The sequence below is a fragment of the Patella vulgata genome, chromosome 8, assembly GCF_932274485.2.
Source record: "Patella vulgata chromosome 8, xgPatVulg1.2, whole genome shotgun sequence".
NCBI lineage: Eukaryota > Metazoa > Mollusca > Gastropoda > Patellidae > Patella > Patella vulgata.
Window position 1 is genome coordinate 31,385,344 of NC_065886.2, and position 21,495 is coordinate 31,406,838.

A 21,495-nucleotide genomic window follows, 5' to 3' on the forward strand; every position below is an offset into this window, starting at 1 on the left:
CTGTAATTGGTTTTTGTCTATATCACATATTATTTGAAATTGTATATACCAAACCTATTAATATAAGCCTATACTTGGCTTGTCTTTGTATCCTAATCTTATGCTTACAAATTGTACAATATTTTCGATATAACTACATGTACTATTTCAACCAAAAGGGACGCGATTTTACATGGCCACTATCATCCACCATAGAAAACGGATTAAAAACGTTAATGTGTTTTTCTTTGTTATGGTGGTAGATATAAACCTGACCGTTTTGTTCAAATGCAAAAATTATTCACACGAAGATGATGAAAGAAGAAACATTTTATAGAGAAGACAACCGGGATGAATTGTTTCATTATGAACCGGCTGACTGGATGAAACCCATCACTAATATACCGAAATATAGGATGAAGGTACTGTAATTTGATTTGATACAGATATATAGAGAATCTCCTACGAGCCTTTTTTGATATCAAAACATATCAACACTCGTCGATAAAGTAAAAAAAAAACTAGGCTCAACACATGTCGATAAAGTAAAAAACCGAGGTTCTGCCGAGTTTTTTTTACTTTATCGACGAGTGTTGATATTTTTTTGATATAAAAAAAGACGAGTAGGAGATTTTATTTATCACCCAATCCTTTCTTAAATGCACAAATAAATAAATATAATTCTTTGCTATAGACTTCACTTTTACTGAACCTGATTACATAGCGGCGTAGTGATACATCATTTTTTGATAGCAATTAAACCATTGCAAAGTCCTTTATATTGACCAAGTGTTCCATCAAGGTCAATTAAATAAAAATAATTCATTTTTAATAATAAAAAATGAACTGTTCTTTGAAAATACAAACATGTAGTTCCTTTTTAACTGACCAATCAAATTCATGTAAAGTGATATCTCCTAAGGAGATATCGCAGTAGATTATGGAATTTATCACACAAGCGATATCTACTGTAGTATGTATTATTGTGTGATAAAATTAATTATCGACTGTTATTATGTTCTATCAAGAAGCTTTACTGAACTGGAGACTCCAGGGCATGACGCCATTTTACAATTATGACCAAAGCCGTATATGTAGTAAGAACTTCGTCTAGTCGTTTGGATGTTACGATAAACCGAGGTCCCGTGTCGATAATGGCGCACACATAAAAAAAAAGCTTGACATCGTGACATAAATTATATCCGTCTTCATTGACCCAAATGGTGTAGAAAAACAGGCCGTTAAACTCAACGTATAAACGTATTATATTTGAATCAAAGAGAATCCCCATCTTTATAAAACTGTCTAGTTAGTTAATTATTGAACAAAATTGTCTAGTTAGTTAATTATTAGACAATATTGTCGAATAGTTCGAATTTTAGTGTATTTTATTTAGCATCTTTCTTCATAGTGAAAGAAAAAAATAAAACGTTTTGTTAAGTAAAGCTGTATGACGCCATGGCGTTGGGGCCCACAACTTTCCCTATAATAATAGGGCTTTGATTATGATGATTGAAGCCAGTGACGCCATCAAGAAGCCCACTAGCTGGTTGTGTGGAATATATAAAACTAAGACTTTAATATCCTAGAGGAAATTTGTTTAACACCATGAAAGGCAGCATATATACAGATATAGATAGCAAATTATTAAATTATAATAAATCATTTGGGCAGTGATTTAAGGTATTAAAAACGGTAAAAATATTGGTCGTCTCCAAACAGTATTGTTTACATTGTATCCGTCTTGATATCCTCGTTTGTAACGCAAATAGTTTTTCTAAAATATCCGGCTATGCACTGGTTAATTGGGCACAATAAAATCGCGAGTCATGACGTAACGCTATGGAAACATATTTAATTTGGTCTTATTTGGAGCTCTGTTTAAAGCGTAATGATAGCCTATTGTTACGCAGTTAGCTATTGGTTATTAATCGGACTATTGACCAGTCATAATTTGGCACAGAAATTTGGTTCCTTTACATCAGTGTTAAGTGGGATTAGCTCTAATCAAACGAAACACTGCGAGGAGTATGTATAAATGAGGCAATGTCGGGGGCTTAATTAACTATTAGTGTTAATGGAGAAATTATGTTACCTTCAACCCTAAATCCAATCCAATGAAAATCAAAGCAATCAGCTTATTTAAGAACAATAATGCATTACATTTATTTCATTTAAAGACTCTGGGTGTGATTCTCACTTCAGAATCCCCAGTAAGAAACACTTATTATTGTTAAAGATAGGTTGCCAGGCAACGAAACATACGCCCACAGCAACTAAATCGTCCGGGTAGTCAACAAGGGTTATCGCATAATTTTACTTTTTTCGGTAATGAAACATTTATAATACACTAAAATCTGATTAAGAGCAACAACTCACGAAGTAATTATCAGAAAACTATTAGAATTTGTTTGGTTTTTATAAAGTTCTGCCCCATGTTAACGTTTTGTATGCAAAGCTTTTAATATTATGGATTTAACTGTTCAAGTCATAAAAATTCATTGAAAATCAATATACTTGTTCGTCTCAAGATCTTAAACTCTGTGTATCAATCTGAAGTCAATCGGATTATAACTTTAGCCTTTAGAGCATCACAAGATTTTGCAAAGTGATCAAGGGCCATAACTTTGGCAGTAATTATCGGAAATCGTTGAAAATCAATAGAAATCTTCGTCTCATGACCTCAAACACTGTGTATAAATTTAAACTCAATCGGATATTAACTTTGGCCTCTAGAGCGGCCACAAGATTTTTCAAAGTGATCAAGGGCCATAACTCTGGCAGCAAATATTGGAAATCGCTGAAAATCAATAGGCTTCTTCGTCTCAAGACCTTAAACACTGTGTATAAATTTAAAGTCAATCAGATATTAACTTTAGCCTCTAGAGCGTCCACAAGCAATTGTCGACGCCGGACGGACGGACGGGGGCGACGACAATATACGACCACATTTCAATGTGGGCGTATAAAAAGGTTAATCTCTATTATGATACTAATCCACAAATTGGTCAATTCCGTTCGGTAAGCCTATTTACAAAGACATGATGAATATACGCGGCTCTTTATGTAACAAGACATTACAATTATCTTAATCACATATTAAACGTCAATGGAAAAAATCGAATGAGACCTTTGTTTCGTCAAAGTTACAATTATTGTCCTGAAAATAGGATAAGTTTTGTGTACATCTGTCGACTTTTAGTCTTTACAATGTGTCGCAATGATGCAGTGTATTGTTTTCGCGCAAAAAATATTTAATTTGTAAATATTTCTCAGCAATCGATTTAATAAACAATATAACATGATTACAATTGGGTTGTGTGAGCCTAAAGAATAAGAAAATATTGGTTGACACAAATATGAATGTAAAACCGATTTTATAATACTATGACAGTTGACTAGATAAGGATATATGAATCAGATACTGTCTAAAGAACTGGTTACATGTAATGCATATATTAATATGATCATAAAATGGAAATAGTAAACTGCCTTTACCTTTTATTTCAATTAAAAGGTGTACCAATGCACTTTCACAACGCAAACTCTTTTGCAGTCTATATACAACAAATCCAGCAATATAAGCCACTATTTTTAAAGAACATAACGACAAATGGATAGGATCAGGAATATAAACGTAATCATTCATTTAGATATTTTACTAAGGGTTGATTTAATAATGGATACGGATGGAGGGTCAGAATTTACATTAATAAAATTACTGGATACAGTATAGGCACTGTTTGCAGTGGTAAACAATTTCAACGAAGTACGTGGTCTTATCTGATTATAAATGAAAGCAAATATTTTAACCAACTTGTTGACATGCAACTGTATTCTGATAAAGACTTAACAAGCTATCGATATATAATTATAATAAAACCTATAAATCCTGTTGTTCTATTAGTTTGTATTTTCTATTACCATTACATGATTGCTTTGAAGACATCATATGTGATCTAACTTCATTAAAATATTTACATATTTTGTAGAATTTCTTTCTTGAAATGGACATTTCTAACTATATGCTTTGAGATTTCTAGAATTTAGAATATCGAAAAGGGTATTGGAAATCCTAATAAATTTAATTGTAGCTTCGCGGTGATTGAACGCAGAAATTTACTCTTTAATACAAAATTCTAAAGAACAGGACACTGAATCACTTAACATTCATTTTCTTTTTATACCAATTTATATGCGCTGATCGTAAATTATTACCAATACGAAACCCTTCATTCTCTTGAAATTTATGGAGGGCTTCGATATAGTTCCATTTCCCTAACTGGCTATCACCACCTGCCAAGGAACCCTTATCAGCTAAAGTATTTCTAACGAGTTTCAACATGTGACACGGATCTACGAAAACTGAGATACTATTTTGAGTTGAAGGGTCGGGAAACTGGGTTTTAAAGTTACCAAACGGTTCCAGATTGCATCCAAGATGTTTAATCTTAGCCAGATTTGAAGCAGCACCATCAAATGTTAGTGACATAACTGTTACGCCTACGGAGTGAAGTTTTTCTAAACATTGTTTTACTAAATTGACAGTTAATGCTTCTTTAGCTATTGGTAAACTGTCGTCATCTAACCCAGTCCCCATATCCGTGACCGTCCCATTCCACACGTTCTCTTATTGGTATTTCACCCATCAATAAAGAGCATACCATAGGTGTATTTCCAATACTTTCTGCTGTTGATTTTAATGCTGAAAAATCTGAAGAAGTAAACCCTGGTTGACTATCAACGTACTGATACCATTTGGCGATAGTTCTTGGATGTAGAAGAATTCAAGGTCAAAGGAGTACAGGATTATCACTCTTCATAGCAATTTGTCTTTTCGAAAGGTCAGTCACACCACGTGCGCAGTTTTCTAAGACACTTAAACTATTAGTACGGTACTTTTAAAGATCGTTGCTCCTTAAATCTGTGATAATATTCTGTAAGTTAGTGCTTCTCCTCATAAGACGACTTTAATTAGCCTGAAGTTGTACCTTCTTTCGTGTGAATACTAATTGTGTCTGGCTGACTTCAAGCGTTCTTTTCAGGATTGGTTTATCGGGCGTGATTACTTTGGGGTCTTTCCGTTTAAAAGTGTTCTTCGTACAGGTAATTTTCTCTTCGTTGCTTCAGAAACACCGGCTGTTACCACCGCTCAATGAAATACACGATGTGGGTGTTCGGTCAACATCTTCTTCACTGAAATGTTTGGAGCAAAGGACGGCAGATTTAGATGGCACAAATTTTTTTCCTCGCGTTGTAGCTATCCTTTTTTGACGTAGAACCTCATATCACTCGAAAATCTAAAAATATATGAATTACATGAAACACTTATAATACTATTTTAACGTCTGCAACGACTGAGTTGATGAAGACGGACGTACGCCATCCAGTGTGCTACAGGGGAAATTTTACCCTGACAGCGATGCTATTGTCTTTTACGTGAAAGCATGTGGTGGAAGCCCACATGTCACGGCATGTGGTCAAGGGGCCTCGGCTTTTCATGCCACCCGAAGGACAAGACAATTAGGCTACCTTGCGTAATTTTTTTTTTACTTTAATTAAATGTATTTTATCGCAATTTTATAGATCTGTAAACATTGTGGCGTTGAAAGCATTGGGGTGGGTGGAGTATAAGCTAGAAGTCTATGACTTACAGCTGTATGAATAACAAAAACAAACTTGAAACTCTAAAGAAATAGCTGTGAAACTGGAGTTGCATGAAATAGGCGACATACACGGTCTTTCTATCCGATGCGACTGTAGAAGAAGCCTGTTGCAATTTGCAATTTCGGACTCGGTTGGTTTCGGGCTTGGTTTAGGACAATGATAAATAAATATAATATTGTTGAAAATTTGTATATATTAAGTAATACTTCATTGTTTTTCTTTTATCTAAATCAAAATATTTCTTTGGTCTTATGTAAACTAGTCTGAAATCAAATCTATTTCATATAATCTCAATTCGTCCCGTAGAAATGTTCTTCGGAATGTAAGCTTCAATTTGACCCCAAGTTTGTTAAAATCGGATGAGTAGAATTCTTTTCGTCGTTTTCCTTGGTTTTAAAAAAATGGTCCTTTGAAATCGAGACTTATTCGTGTAATAAGTAATGCTTTACTTTGCCGCTCCTTTCTGTGTATTTTGTGTAAACTAATATGAGATCTTTGTTCCACAAAACAAAGAAAACGAATCGAGACATTTTTTTCGGTATCGATAGCTGTCAAAAAGACTGGTTATTCGAGATCGAAAATAATTACCTCTCGCCTAATTGGAGAACGCTACATCGAAGAGGGTCTAGCACATTGACTCTATGTTTATATATAAGCGCCCCCATTCTTCAGCATTTAGGCTAATATTTTCGAGCAATATAATACTGTTTAAAAAAGTAGGGCATATTGAAATGCAAATACCTGTACAGGTTGTGATATGATAAATAGTCATGGACACTTGACATGCTTTGAGAGTATGTTCACAGATGAAAAACTTATCGCCCCAACAGAACCACTGAGCTGAACGTGCGACACACAATAGCGCCATACACGTGGGAGAGGTTCCTTGCCAAATTTGACACTTCAAGGAAGGGTTGATGAAAACTGCTGCGTGCTGGTTTATCCTATCCATGTTTGCTTTCCTATCGGTTCTTGGATAAGATTTACTGTTAAGCGTATCTTTGCTTTAGTGTTTGCAATGAGGCGTGCTATTGGCATGCTTTAAATGGGCTCTACACAGCGAGCAGTAGCCAACATGCGTAATGTGCCACAGCCTGTGATCAGCAGACTGTGGAACCGGTACCATCAAACACACAATGTTGATGACAGACCTCGTTCAGGTCGCCCTAGAGCCACTACACAAGCAATGACGTCAATGGTGTAGGCAGCGTAGAAATTGGGGTAATCGTCGATGTGCGCGTGTAATGTTCTCAGATGAGTCCAAATTTACTTTGGATTTCACCGACAGGCGTGCTCGCGTTTGGAGGCGTGTAAATGAGCGTCATGCTAACGTTAACGTGAGACAGCATGACAGATTCGGGCGAGGATCTGTTATGGTGTGAGGAGGGATCACCATGGCTGGCAGAACGGACTTGCATATTGTTCAAGGAAGGGTCACTGGTGTGTAATACCGTGACCACATCCTGGCACCGATAGTTCTGCCCTTTGCTCAACGTGCAGGTCGACGTTTCATCTTTCAAGATGGTAATGGCCGTGCCCACCGCGCTCGTGTCGTGAATGACTACCTCCAGCGTCACCATATTGTCCATATGCCTTGACCAGCCATAACTCCTGATCTTTCCCCTATAGAGCATGTCTGGGACATGATCGGGTACGTGTTTGTGGGACTGCAAGAGGAGTAGGTCAGATTGCCTCAAATCGTGATTGGACGGTTGGATAGGAGCATGCCACGACGAATTGCTGAATGTCTGAGGATTGGTGGAGCAATTACTCATTATTGAGACAAAAATCAAAAACGTCCATTTTCACTTTTGACAGTGTATCTCTTTGCGAGTGAAATGGGGCCGTCAGATAAGCCGCCCATATGAACTCTTTATGTTCATGTGTAGGCAATTGGCCTGTTATTAACATACGCTGGTTTACCTCTAATAAAAAGACCAGTGCACATTTAAAAACAACGATGATATCGATGGCTTAGAGCACAACTGTACTATGTCCATTTTTGGTGAAAATAAGATTTTTAGATATTAAAAATCCTTATTCCAGGGCGCTTGTTGTGTAAAAAGATGCAAGTCCCCTGACAATTTAAAGCTGTCGAAAAGGCACAATAACCATACGTGTTATGTACTACCCACATATTTCTTTAGAGCACACATAGTCCATGTCCGGACATAAGTCTTTTGTGCATTTATTCTGGCAAAAAAGTGCGGACATAAGTCATTTGTACATCAATTTGAACAAAAAAGTACGGACATAAGTCATTTGTTGTGGACTACCCACATATTTTTTTAGAACACACGTAGTCCATGTCCGGACATAAGTCTTTTGTGCAATTATTCTGACAAAAAAGTACGGACATAAGTCATTGTGGATCACATTTATCCAAAAATCAGCTGTATGCTGTGCTTAAGTTGAAGTGCGTCTCTATCAGCCTATTTGAATTGATTCAAGCAATAATCTTTCCTGAAACCATATACATCCACTGATAACTTACTTTTTTATAGCTGATTGAAATCTTAAAATACGTTTTTTTCTCAAACCTTAAAAATGGACATAGTACAGGTGTGTTCCAAGCCATCGATATATGAAAGGAAATTTATTTTTAAAAACATAATACGGACACCCTTTATGTTTCTATGTATAGATGGATCAGCCGAGCGAAGTGACGTGAAAGTAATTTTTGAAAAAGAATGAGACTGTGTACGGAAGAGTGTCGCTGCCAATATTAAATGCTCTGCTAAAATGTCTTTTCGATGGATTATGTGTAAAACGTACAATGTACAAAGTCCTAATACCGGTAATGATAAGGTCAAAATACCGCTAAGGCAAAAATTAAGGGTAAAACGTCAAATGTAATGTGTTAAATGACAAATGTTTTATTGAAAAATGCTGTTTTTTGACATATCAACATTTTACATCTTTCATTACATTACATGTCGCATCTCATTTGTCATTTACGCTCTCTTCATAGAATCTTATGCACAGCACTATTTTGGGTATTATTCAAATGTTGTTGTTGTTGTTTATTACAGATTTAACGTCCAATACAATTCATATGATATTATGGACAGGTTGATTTAATTAAATTATATACACTTAAAGGGTTGAAAAATTGGTAAAAAGGATTAAGGTTGTGTTGGCGTTTTGTATTGTAATCATTGCACAATCAATCAATCGCGTGAATGAAATCTTCATCAAACATACCAATCAATTTAATACGATAATCCAATCATGACAGTAAGGAAAGCTGTTGTTGTTGTTGTTTATTACAAATATAACGTCCAATACATAATGTATGATATTATGATATTCAAATGTAGGACATCAAGTGATTTATTAACATATACGGAAAAGACGCCGAGATCAACCAGGCACACTATAAGCCAGGGGCCTGTGTCACGAGTCGCAAAAATAGACCTCCCGTAAACACTACCTTGCCAATTATCGAAAACACTCTTAATCCCCTCAGACGCCAATGACCTCAGTGACCGAATGCATATTCGTAATTATCTATATACAGCCCGCGTGTGTATTCATTAACCCCTGACTATTTCCTTAATCCCCTAATTAAATAAAACAATTGACTACGATATAATTTGTTTTGTAATTTAGATTGTTTTATCATGTTCCACCCTCTCTTCTAACGACAGCGATTTTAATACTGTGTTTTAAAGTGACTTTTTGATAGAGTCCCTCTACCATCGTGTGCAGTCCAAAAGATACGAGATACATTTCGTCAGAAGAGTATTGTGGTTCTAATTTTCCGAGTAAAAAGATGTGGTCATGCAAAATGTATCATAAAAAGTCAAACATATTGAAACGCGATTTGTAAATGTCGATCCATTATGAAATACGAAAAAATATCTCAATATACGTTAGAATTAATAGTACAAATCAAGTTTGTTGTTAAGTGGAATAACAGATTAAGAAGGGTCGTCTAACTATCTTTGTGTATTGATATAATAATATGGCAAGTGTAGTGTCTACAGGTCACAATTCTATGGAATACAATTACTGCTTTTTACTGAGCGACGTTTCGACTAGGCTTCTCTAGTCATTATCAAGCTATGATAAAAAATGAAAATATGACAGGACAATATATACATGTACACCACAATGCTAAGTTAATGATGACAAACCAGGGATGTAACTTAATTACGTGTACCTAATGGTAATCTGATTTAATTGTACGCTAATAAGTAATAATACCAATTAACCTAAAAAATTGACTAATTGATTAATGGATAAGTTGTTGTGGAGTATACACAGTGATTAGTGGGTTTTAATAATACAAACGTTGCAAGAAAATGAAAATTGATGAAATGTTATCAACGACCCCTTTCACTGAAATAAATACAAATGGTAAAAGAATAGATTGTTGTGGAGTATTTACAACGATTTGATGAGGTTTTGATAATGACAACATCCCACGAAGATGAGATTTGATTTGTGTTATAACCAAAATAATTGATATGTGGATGTTGATGCGAGTGATTACACTGATATACGAAAAACCCTTAGAACAATGACTGCACAATGATCAATAGTCCCCTGAAGGTTGACAATTTAAAATATTGAGTGGTACTTCACTGGATGTTATGGTGATGTAGAAAAGCAGGGTTAGAAATATTGAGTGCATTAAATTACAATAACCGCAGGCCTGAAAAGCAGAAATGCCTGAAAAGCAAAAAATAGTTGGGAATTATTAGTTGTCATTTTTGCATATTATGATGGTTATTACAAAGTGTAGTGTCGTTTATATCTGTCACTAATCAATCCGACTAAAGTTGCACAGATGGGGTCATAAATTAATTAAGAATGCTGATTAGGTAATTATCTTTTTTTTACGCCGGCCAGATCAATTAGCTTTGCTCACCGATGTTTTTGTAATAAAGTAGCCTCGTATTATTTGTTGATTAGCGTTTAAACAACATTTAATTGACTTGTTATGAAATCTGAATATAAATCATTTGTCGAAGGTTCGGATTAGCCATACTAGTCACCAGATTTCGTTGCAGCCACGGTCGTCCAGCGAATTTCTTATCGTGTGGTACATACCCTTAAAGTATGCTGGCTTATAGTGTGCCTGGTTGATCTCGGCGTCTTTTCCGTATATGTTAATAAATCACTTGATGTCCTACATTTGAATATCATACATTATGTATTGGACGTTAAATTTGTAATAATTTGTAACAACAAACTTGATTTGTACTATTAATTCTAACGTATATTGAGATATTTTTTCGTATTTCATTTGTAATAATTATCGTATCAAATTGATTGGTATGTTTGATGAAGATTTCATTCACGCGATTGATTGATTGTGCAATGATTACACTACAAAACGCCAACACAACCTTAATCCTTTTTACCAATTTTTCAACCCTTTAAGTGTATATAATTTAATTAAATCAACCTGTCCATAATATCATATGAATTGTATTGGACGTTAAATCTGTAATAAACAACAACAACAACATTATAAGCCAGCATACTTTAAGGGTATGTACCACACGATAAGAAATTCGCTGGACGACCGTGGCTGCAACGAAATCTGGTGACTAGTATGGCTAATCCGAACCTTCGACAAATGATTTATATTCAGATTTCATAACAAGTCAATTAAATGTTGTTTAAACGCCAATCAACAAATAATACGAGGCTACTTTATTACAAAAACATCGGTGAGCAAAGCTAATTGATCTGGCCGGCGTAAAAAAAAAGATAATTACCTAATCAGCATTCTTAATTAATTTATGACCCCATCTGTGCAACTTTAGTCGGATTGATTAGTGACAGATATAAACGACACTGCACTTGCCATATTATTATATCAATACACAAAGATAGTTAGACGACCCTTTTTAATCTGTTATTCCACTTAACAACAAACTTGATTTGTACTATTAATTCTAACGTATATTGAGATATTTTTTCGTATTTCATTTTTACGGTCATTTTTACGGTCTGATAATGGATCGACATTTACAAATCGCGTTTCAATATGTTTGACTTTTTATGATACATTTTGCATGACCACATCTTTTTACTCGGAAAATTAGAACCACAATACTCTTCTGACGAAATGTATCTCGTATCTTTTGGACTGCACACGATGGTAGAGGGACTCTATCAAAAAGTCACTTTAAAACACAGTATTAAAATCGCTGTCGTTAGAAGAGAGGGTGGGACATGATAAAACAATCTAAATTACAAAACAAATTATATCGTAGTCAATTGTTTTATTTAATTAGGGGATTAAGGAAATAGTCAGGGGTTAATGAATACACACGCGGGCTGTATATAGATAATTACGAATATGCATTCGGTCACTGAGGTCACTGGCGTCTGAGGGGATTAAGAGTGTTTTCGATAATTGGCAAGGTAGTTTTTACGGAAGGTCTATTTTTGCGACTCGTGACACAGGCCCCTGGCTTATAGTGTGCCTGGTTGATCTCGGCGTCTTTTCCGTATATGTTAATAAATCACTTGATGTCCTACATTTGAATAATTATATCAAAAATAGTGCTGTGCATAAGATGCTATGAAGAAAGCGTAAATGACAAATGAGATGCGACAGAGCGCAAATGTGAAATGTAATGAGAGATGTAAAATGTTGACATGTCAAAAAACAGCATTTTCCAATAAAACATTTGTCATTTAACACATTACATTTGACGTTTTACATTGAATTTTTGCCTTAGCGGTATTTTGACCTTATCATTACCGGTATTAGGACTTTGTACATTGTACTTTTTACACATAATCCATCGAAAAGACATTTTAGCAGAGCATTTAATATTGGCAGCGACACTCTTCCGTACACAGTCTCATTCTTTTTCAAAAATTACTTTCACGTCATTTTGCTCAGCTGATCCATCTATACATAGAAACATAAAGGGTGTCCGTATTATGTTTTTAAAAATAAATTTCCTTTTATATATCATCGTTGTTATTAAATGTGCAGTTACCGAGTTTCATGGTTAATTTTTTTCGGGTCCTATATCTCTTGATATTTGACGAAGCGGCGTAATACCCACCGGAGAAACAAAACAAAACGGTAAGTGTGACCTGTCAACGTGACTTTGTGGCTTTCGTAGCAAACTATAAGCGTAATTGGTCTGAAATCAATGAAAAATAATAAATTCACTAATCAATTAATACATCGTAATTTCATACACCATTCGAACCCTGAAAATGCGCGCGCACTATTCACGAATGTTTAAACTAAATTATTTTAGGATTGCGCCATTTCAATTGACTAAAAGCTGATTATTTTGTTCTATGGGATATAGCCCTGGTCACTGCTCACCGTAGGTTGCGAGAAAGGCAGGTAATGGTCTTAAAAATTTACCTTTTTTGGATGATTTTAACCCAGCAGCGGACGACCAATATTTTGGGGCCCTGTAGCTTGAACTGTTATGGAGACCCTTTTCAGCCACCAACGAGGTCTTGGTAACTACTGTTCACTACTTCCATGGATTTGCTTTATGACAGAAGAAAACAAGAAATTAATACCAAACCCTACACTTGTAAGATTTGATTGGAACCTAATTTCTAAATCCTGATTCTGCCTGCAATATTGCCAGGACATCCAGCTATAGCATGGTAGCTATTCACCCCTAAACATTCCTGTTCTGTATAGTAATGGTCCCACCACGACAGTAGACGTACATTTTAGCAGAAGTTGCTTCGATGGAGGTGGGGTGGGGGTCCCTGGCCTAGGGACCCAGAAGCTTTATCTTCATTGGTTTCATAATAGATCCGCACATATCCCATCCAAATGATTATACGACCAGGCCCTTGTTTCAGTTTGTAGAACCTTGTGAACCCTCAAACGACAAAAATTATAATCTGACCTGTATGAAATTGTCTTGCAAATGTCCCCAATTACCTACAGATAACGGTGGCAGTACCCCATTGAAACTTTGCAGTTAATAAACCTAGTGAATGTTATCAATAAAGCTGTCTGTTATAATAAAAAAAAATACCTCAGGGGCCTGTTTCACGAAATTTTAATTTTAGTAATTTGATTGGATAATATTAGATTGATTTTAGTGCTTAGCCAATCAAAATTGAAGTATCTACTAAAATTTGGATTCTTATCTTTAATTAAGATTTCGAGGAACAGGGCCCTGGTGTATAATAAAAGAACATGGTAAGACGCGTTTCAGTTGACATTTTTTTTTTCTCCGTGAGGTACCCCTTTCGCCATTTAATTAAAAATCATGAATAAAATTGTCTTGCCTTACAAATCAGTCAGTCCTTTCGGTACATATTTCTTTCGATAAAAACACATATTTCAAATTTTAAAAAAAGTCAGTTTATTTGCTAAAAATACGGGAAAATCACAGGAACATGTGGACAGTGTCCATTTGACACTAAAGTAAATGCATTTATTTGATATCCATCCATTTTCCCCATGCGAGTAGTTTATGTCACAATGTTTTACAATATTTAAGCTAGGCTCGATCACCCAGAACCTCCTAATCTTCAACATACGGAGGTTCTGGGACCGTTGTCAATATTTGACGAAAAGTCCATTGCCCATGATTAATCGGGAGTTTGGTTTTTAATGTGATTGATTATCCAGTATCTTTGTCCAAGTCAAGTAAGAGTTGCGCCCCTTCCCGCAATAAATCGCCGCATTCTTGCATTAATATAACATATTTTATGGCTGATAGAGACTATATTTAAGCAAGAAATGAAATTCAATGTGGTTTATCGTCCCACTATTCTGCATCGACTTGGTTATTAAACACGGGCATACCCCATACATTGTGTGCTATGAGTATGAGGGACGTTTTCCCGGACAGCGAACAAATTCCAATTGCCAAGAGAACTTTTTCACGTACGCCAATGTCTACACTGGACCTCGACATTCCGTCCCATACGAACAAATAGAGACTGGTCCTTTTACTACACACCTCCCAAGATGAAACAACGCCGGAAAACCCTCGGGAACTTTCTGGACCAATACCGATAGCGAACCCGAGGCCTGGTTATAAGTATGTCTTCTATAACTACGTTTGAATCAATTTGAATGATTTATTGGACCATACTTAATGACGTTGTGTATGGTCTAAAATAAAATTCACAGAAATTAAATTTATTTTTCAGCTGACACATGAAAACACGCCAATACACACATGGAATTTACCCGGTGTTCCTGATGAATTTAAAATATTTATAAAACGAGATGACATGACAGGAAGTACTCTCTCCGGTAACAAGGTAAGTTGGAGAGCACGTTAAATGAAAAGGGGTTTAACGCCCTACTGTTCTGCCCATGAAGACGGTGGACAGGATGTGGCCTCACTGTGAATCCTTTATTCCTTTGCCCAAACACGGCATCTTGAAATTTTTTTGAAAATCATGATTAAAATCTAAAAACTGGATATAAACTCTTTGTGTAAGATGTATTCTTGCCAACCAGATTATATTATCAGGGTTTAAACGTCAAACCTCATAATGCAATTTATTGTGAAAAATACAGGGAGTGCTTAACCCGTTTCTTTGTGTATAGAATTGTGTTAACTTTTTAATAAATGAAGTCATTTACCATGTCCTTTAACTGCTTTTAATTCTATTAAGTGTGATTTTTATTCAACATTATTATTTAATAATTTGTTTGTCTACTAATTTCAGGTTAGGAAACTAGACTTTTTATTGGCTGGCGCTGTTGCGCAAGGTTACAAACAGGTTATCACCGGTGGTCAGCTTCAATCAAATCATTGTAGATCTCTTGCCATAGCAGCACGAGAAGTGGGAATGAAATCACATCTTTTGTTGATAGTTAATGAACATGTAAGTTTTACACAGGACGGAAGCCGGACGAATTAAAGTGACGGTCCCAGGATGCATAGACCAAGCCACAACTTAACGCATGTAACCCAAAGGGTAAATCTCAAAATGTGGATCCATTTGAAAGTAATCTCATGATTTGCTAAACTGTAATTTAGTTCTTCAGATGCATGAGTGACTTGATATTCGTGACGAGAGAGATAAATGGGGTTTAATGACCACTCAACACACAGTAGATTATTTCGGGACTAACATATGGTTCAGTTTTATTTCAATAATTCGCATGAGGGTAGGGGTCTTTAGCAGTAGGAGGAAACCGGAGGACCTGGAGAAAAATCCACGAGATGGGACAGGCCAATATTTTCCTTGGCACGTGTACACCCACTGAGTAATGTATTTGGAATTAGATAGGGTGCCTCATTCACAAAGCGCAAGATATGTTTTTAACAATGATTACCCCCACCCCACCCCACCCCACCCCACCCCAACACACACTCGTGCCCTTATAGTTTGAAAATATTCACCAATCAATGGATGCATTTAAATAAAATGAATTTAGGTTATTGTCGATGAAATACATTAGTATATATCTGCTATTATCTTGCACCAAGAAGGCATATTGTTTGATAACCTTTACAATAAAAGTAAGGGATCCTACTCATTAAAATTGAAAACTAATGAACAAAAGCGCATGTTAAAACCGCTAAAAAATTATTATAAGTTGATTATGACTACTGGTGCGATTACCATTAACGCCGAAAGTAAACTAAAATGGTTATAAGCAATAAATTATTCTTAAAACCGTATGTTTTTCTTGACCCCCCCCCCCCCACACACGCACCCTTTAGCCGCAGAAACTCGTGCATATTATAAAATCATTTATTTTTAAGGATGAGAGCAAGATAAGCATAGAGGGGAACATGTTGCTGAATTGTTTATCTGCCGCTAAGATGTATATTGTACAGAAATCGCAAGTTGGGAAGGCTGGCCTGACTCCTAAGTTTGAGAATCTTCGACAACATATAAAGTAAGAAGTGATCTTTATATCAATCTATAATGTTGGAGTACCACAGGGTTCTGTTCTTGTACCATCGCTGTTTGCAATCTTTATTGTTGTTTTATTTTATTACAAAGCATTATACATGGCATTATGACATTAACTTACATACATATGTTTGCAACCTGTAATTATAAGCAAGATATTCATTATTTATATTAAATCGGCATGCATAGTATATCTTATATTGTCCTAGTATATACCAATTCTGTTGGAGTTTACCACGAGGCCCAAACTGTACAGAGAAGTATGCGGAATTCTTAGGGGAGGGTGTGTGCAGGGCAGGGATGCATCAAATATATCTTATTGTACTCGGATCTTGTTTTATTTATGCAGAAAAGTAGGACGTTAGACCCCATTTCATTTGTGATTTTATTCAGATTAACAACAGGAGAGAAATGTTATACAATTCCAGTGGGGGGCTCGAATGAAGTCGGGGTATTTGGTTATATCGAAGCTTTTAGAGAGATGATGAATCAGGTAAGTTTGTAACAATAAGAAGTCCTATGTAGACACAGCGTTGAGTTTTTGAGGATCATCAGAGGCCATTTTGTGTCTGTGTCGTCTAAAAATCCATCTTCATTCTTTTGTTCCATTTACTGACAGCTAATGACGTTTTTCATGCATAATGGGCGGTCTTATTGAAATTTGACCTTATTTTCAAAATTGATGCGTCATTGGCAATTGGGGCTAAATATGAATTGTAACATTTTGAGTGCTATAATAATGTTATGTTATACAATTTATGTGAACGGTTTGATGACGTAGTTGTTGTATCTTGTGAGCTATATATTACAGAATGCATGTGAACGGCTTGATGACGTTATTGATACATCTTCTGTGCTATATGTCACATAATAAATGTGAACGGTTTGATGCCATAGTTGTTTCATCTTGTGTGTTATATGTTATAGAATGTATGTGAACGGTTTGATGACATAGTTGTTACATCTTGTGGATTGGGTAATACATTGGCTGGTCTAGCTATAGGCAACTATCTGACTGGTTCACATCTCAGGTACGTCAACAAAATGCCCCGTGGCAACCCCATGTGTAATAATCACATCTAAGGTACGCCAACGTCATCAATATAAACAAGGCTGTACTTGACCAGAGGGGAAATAAATATCATTATATAAGAGCTAAATCTGCCTACTGCGGGTCCTTATTTTGTCCCCAAGTTTTATGTCGAGAGCAAGACATTAAGTAAAATATTGATACTTTAGCCAAGTGTCGTTTCAATACATTACGCAATGTCTTTAGCTCGAGACCATTAAACAACTTAAAATACAGACACTATCCTGCACGTGCTTTTCTATGAAATACGTCACGCGAGTCCAATATTTCATCTAGTATAGATAATGTACGATTGGCAAAGGATGACGTTACATCTGTATTTTAAATACATTTATTAACACGACAAGCCAATAATCAACCCACTGGACCATCGGATGATCACGACTTTTAATGGAGTGAAACACGATTATCTTTTAATAATTTAAAATGGATAATGGAGCGTTTGTATAATACCGTATCAAGAGACAACACTATTCATCTGAAAACTTGCAACTGCGCTCAGAATGTAGTAATTTGGCCGAAATTTTTAGTATCCCTTTTACGGTATCTATTTGTTAGCGAGAACTGTCCTCGCTTTATCTAAATCGTACATAATGCCTTTTTAAGCGATTGACCCTAAAAATACACCATACAAGAATTCTTCACCTAGCTTACAAAAAGGACATAAAATTAGTGTCATACTATAAAACTACTAGGCGTTAAGGTCTATTATATTCGTTTTGTAATGGTGTTGATCACATAAACTGTAGCCCATAAGGTTACCGTTGATTTCCTCTCTAGGTGAGTGCTTATGTCGAGACTTATCCTCTCCCCAAAATTCTTAAACCTAACCCGTTTAAGATTCGTGAACGGTAACTTCGATCCAAGATCAGTCTTCTAAAAAGGGTTAGGGCTAGTATTCCCCAAATACTCAATTATATATAGCGCCCAAACCTCCCCAACCGGTCTACGATTAGTATCTCCTGATTGACAGGTGCGAGGTCGCATGTCTAACGTTGATTTTATTAGGATTTTCCGGTTTCCGGTTTTAATTAGATGAGATGTTGCTGGTTCGAATCCCGACATGGTCTGAATGGCCGCCCAAGACCCCTACGCGCAACACCATGTTAGTCCTGAAATAAATTAGTTTTGTGTCTTTCTTCTATGTGACAGATGTCATGGTATAGATGTCAGTGAGCAGACTAATAGAGTGATTCCCAGTATAGACGATATTCTAACAAAACTTGGTTTACATCATGTTAAAGCTGAGAATATTGTCAATGTCATACCTGGTTACCATGGCAACGGTTATGGTTTATCAACACGTGAAGAATTAGGTTTGTATTGTGTGTTTAAAAACTTGATTGAATAACGATACGAATACATCGGCAGGCTGCTGGTTTTAAATCAAAATATGGCAAACATTTCTGAATGAAAACTGGTAGAAGACTTTAATCATCCGATAAATTGGTTGTATTTACACGCTAGCCTGGAGGTCGAGTGTTCGATACATGCATTGGCCGAGAAAGTTCATCCAGATTTTCAGGCGTGGTTCCCACTTGTCAGTGATGTAGGACGGAGGGTCTGACAAGGACAGCTGTCTAGTCGTTCGGATGAAACGAAAAACCGAGGTCCCGTGTACACATTGGCGTTCACGTAAACGATCACTTGACAGTTGGAATTCGATATAAGAGTAGGCCGGCGTGGTTCCCCCTCGTCAGTGATGCAGGACGGAGGGTCTGACAAGGAAAGCTGTCTAGTCGTTCGGATGGAACGAAAAACCGAGGTCCCGTATACACATTGGCGTGCACGTAAAAGATCCCTTGACAGTTGGAATTCGATGTAAGAGTAGGCCGTAGTGCCGCTGTCCGGGCACAAATTCCCTCATAGGACACTGTATGGCGTATGCCCGTCTTCATAAGACGAGTTCGGAACAGAACAGTAGGACGTTAAACCCCAATTTCATTTCATTTTATATATTTACACGTCATGTTTAACTGCAGTTTCGGTTCAGTTATCCAAATCATAAAGGGGCTTTAATTATTTTCCTTGATATACAAGTCTACACTAAATGCCGCCGATTCTCGTACACCAGGCCGTATGTGCGTATTCTTTGTAGAATGCCGCATTCCTTTGGGAACTATTCCGGTCGTACTTTTTTTATTTATGGTAGCCTTGGCGTCTCACTAAGTAAGACGTTGGCGCACTAACCTGGACGTCTCGTGTGGTGTTAGATCCCGGTGTTGACCGAGAAAGCTCATCGGCTGTTTCCCCCTACTAGATAGTGGTCTAGGACGTAGGGCCTGGCAAGGATCAACGCATAGTCGGTCGGATGTGACGAAAAACAGGGGTACATATTGACAGTTGGAATCCGAAATAAGGGTAGGCCGTAGCACCGCTGTCCAGGCAAAATGATCCTCATAGCAAATTGCGTTGCGTATGCTCTTCTTCATAAGCCCATTGGGCTAGACAAATATTTGGTTTCGCATGCAAATTCCCAGTGGTCACGACGCCCTTAAGCCTGGTGATTATAATGCGATTCCTTTTTTCATAGAAATTAGTTCTACTGAATTCTGAAATCTTAGCTAAATGTGGCACTTTTGGCATTCCATTGATAAAAGCCTTTATTCAATGGACAAAAGTGTACTTAGCTTTGCCCCCTATTTATCTATGTATGTACGTATCTATGTATGTATCTATGAATGTATCTATCTTGGTCTATCTATGTTATCAACCTGTGTATCTATCTATGCATTTATCTACGCATCCATCCATCCATCTATCCAACCATCCATCCATTTGTTTATTTTGTGTAACAGAATTTATAACAATGGTCGGTAAAAAAACAGGTATTGTGTTGGACCCTGTTTATACAGGTAAAGCAGTTTTAGGATTGGTTCAAATTCTAAATACAAGAAAGGAAATGTTTAAAGGAAAACGAATTCTATTCATACATACAGGTTGGTAGTTTAAATTATTGTTTTACATTATGTAAGAGCTAAATCTGCCTATTGGCTTCAAATGTTATATAAATTATTCACGTGACAAGCCTCGAATCAACTACCTAGACAATCGAACGGCGCAGAGGTAGACGGATTGAAATACGATCGCCTTTTAATTATTTAATTTAAAAATCGAGGCTAGATTAACAAGTAACGTTGCTACGATAACAAACAATCTGTGTAAAAACTTCAAACACTGATAATTTCGCCCACAATAAAGTAATTTGGATTCAATTTCCATTATATACTAATTTTGAATTATCTATTTTTGACCAAACTTGAAGTTGGCCGTATCAAAAAGATCTAACCGCATACAGTGTGATATGACAGCGGCGCTACAGTGGCGCTACGGCTTAATCGTATCTATATAAAATCTCAACTGCCAAATGATCTTTAACGTACACGTCAATGTGTACACGGGACCTCGGTTTTACGTCCCATCCGAACGACTAGACAGCTGTCCTGGTCAGGCCAGACGCCCTGCACCACTGACAAGCCCCCCCCCCCCCACCCCACACACACATAAGCACTGCTAAAAAAAACCCTGCGTGTAAGCGAATTATAGAAATAAAATTGAACCACGTATTAGTCCCGAAATGACCTAGGATGTGTTGAGTTGACGTTAAAACCCATCTCTATCTCTTAATTCTGTACATTTTAATAATGGACCATCCCTGTTTTACGTATATTTTAGGTGGAATATTTATAGCTGCTGATGGAAGATTGACAGATATGCTGAGCCAATCAGAACAAGGTTTACAACAATTAGTCACATTGCCTGTATTGTAGTTTGAAATCAGATGTTTTACAATTCGTTTTTCCTTTTCTTTCGTGTAATATTCCGCATTTTTTTATTTTACCGGCCTCCGTGTTTTTATCGAGGTCCAGTGTACGTTGTCGTGCACGTAAAAGAACCTTTGACAGAAGTTT

General features: G+C 36.4%; 1 protein-coding gene across 1 annotated transcript; it reads left to right on the forward strand.

Annotated features, from left to right (window-relative positions):
* The first annotated feature begins 304 nt into the window (after positions 1–304).
* LOC126830470 (uncharacterized) lies at positions 305–20,531 on the forward strand. The gene is made up of 8 exons (XM_050560858.2): positions 305–401; positions 14,767–14,880; positions 15,295–15,453; positions 16,341–16,477; positions 16,888–16,987; positions 17,422–17,525; positions 18,737–18,900; positions 20,383–20,531. Exons 1-8 carry the CDS (start codon positions 363–365, stop codon positions 20,529–20,531), a joined length of 966 nt encoding a protein of 321 aa, XP_050416815.2. The 5' UTR covers positions 305–362.
* Positions 20,532–21,495: the final 964 nt, after the last annotated feature.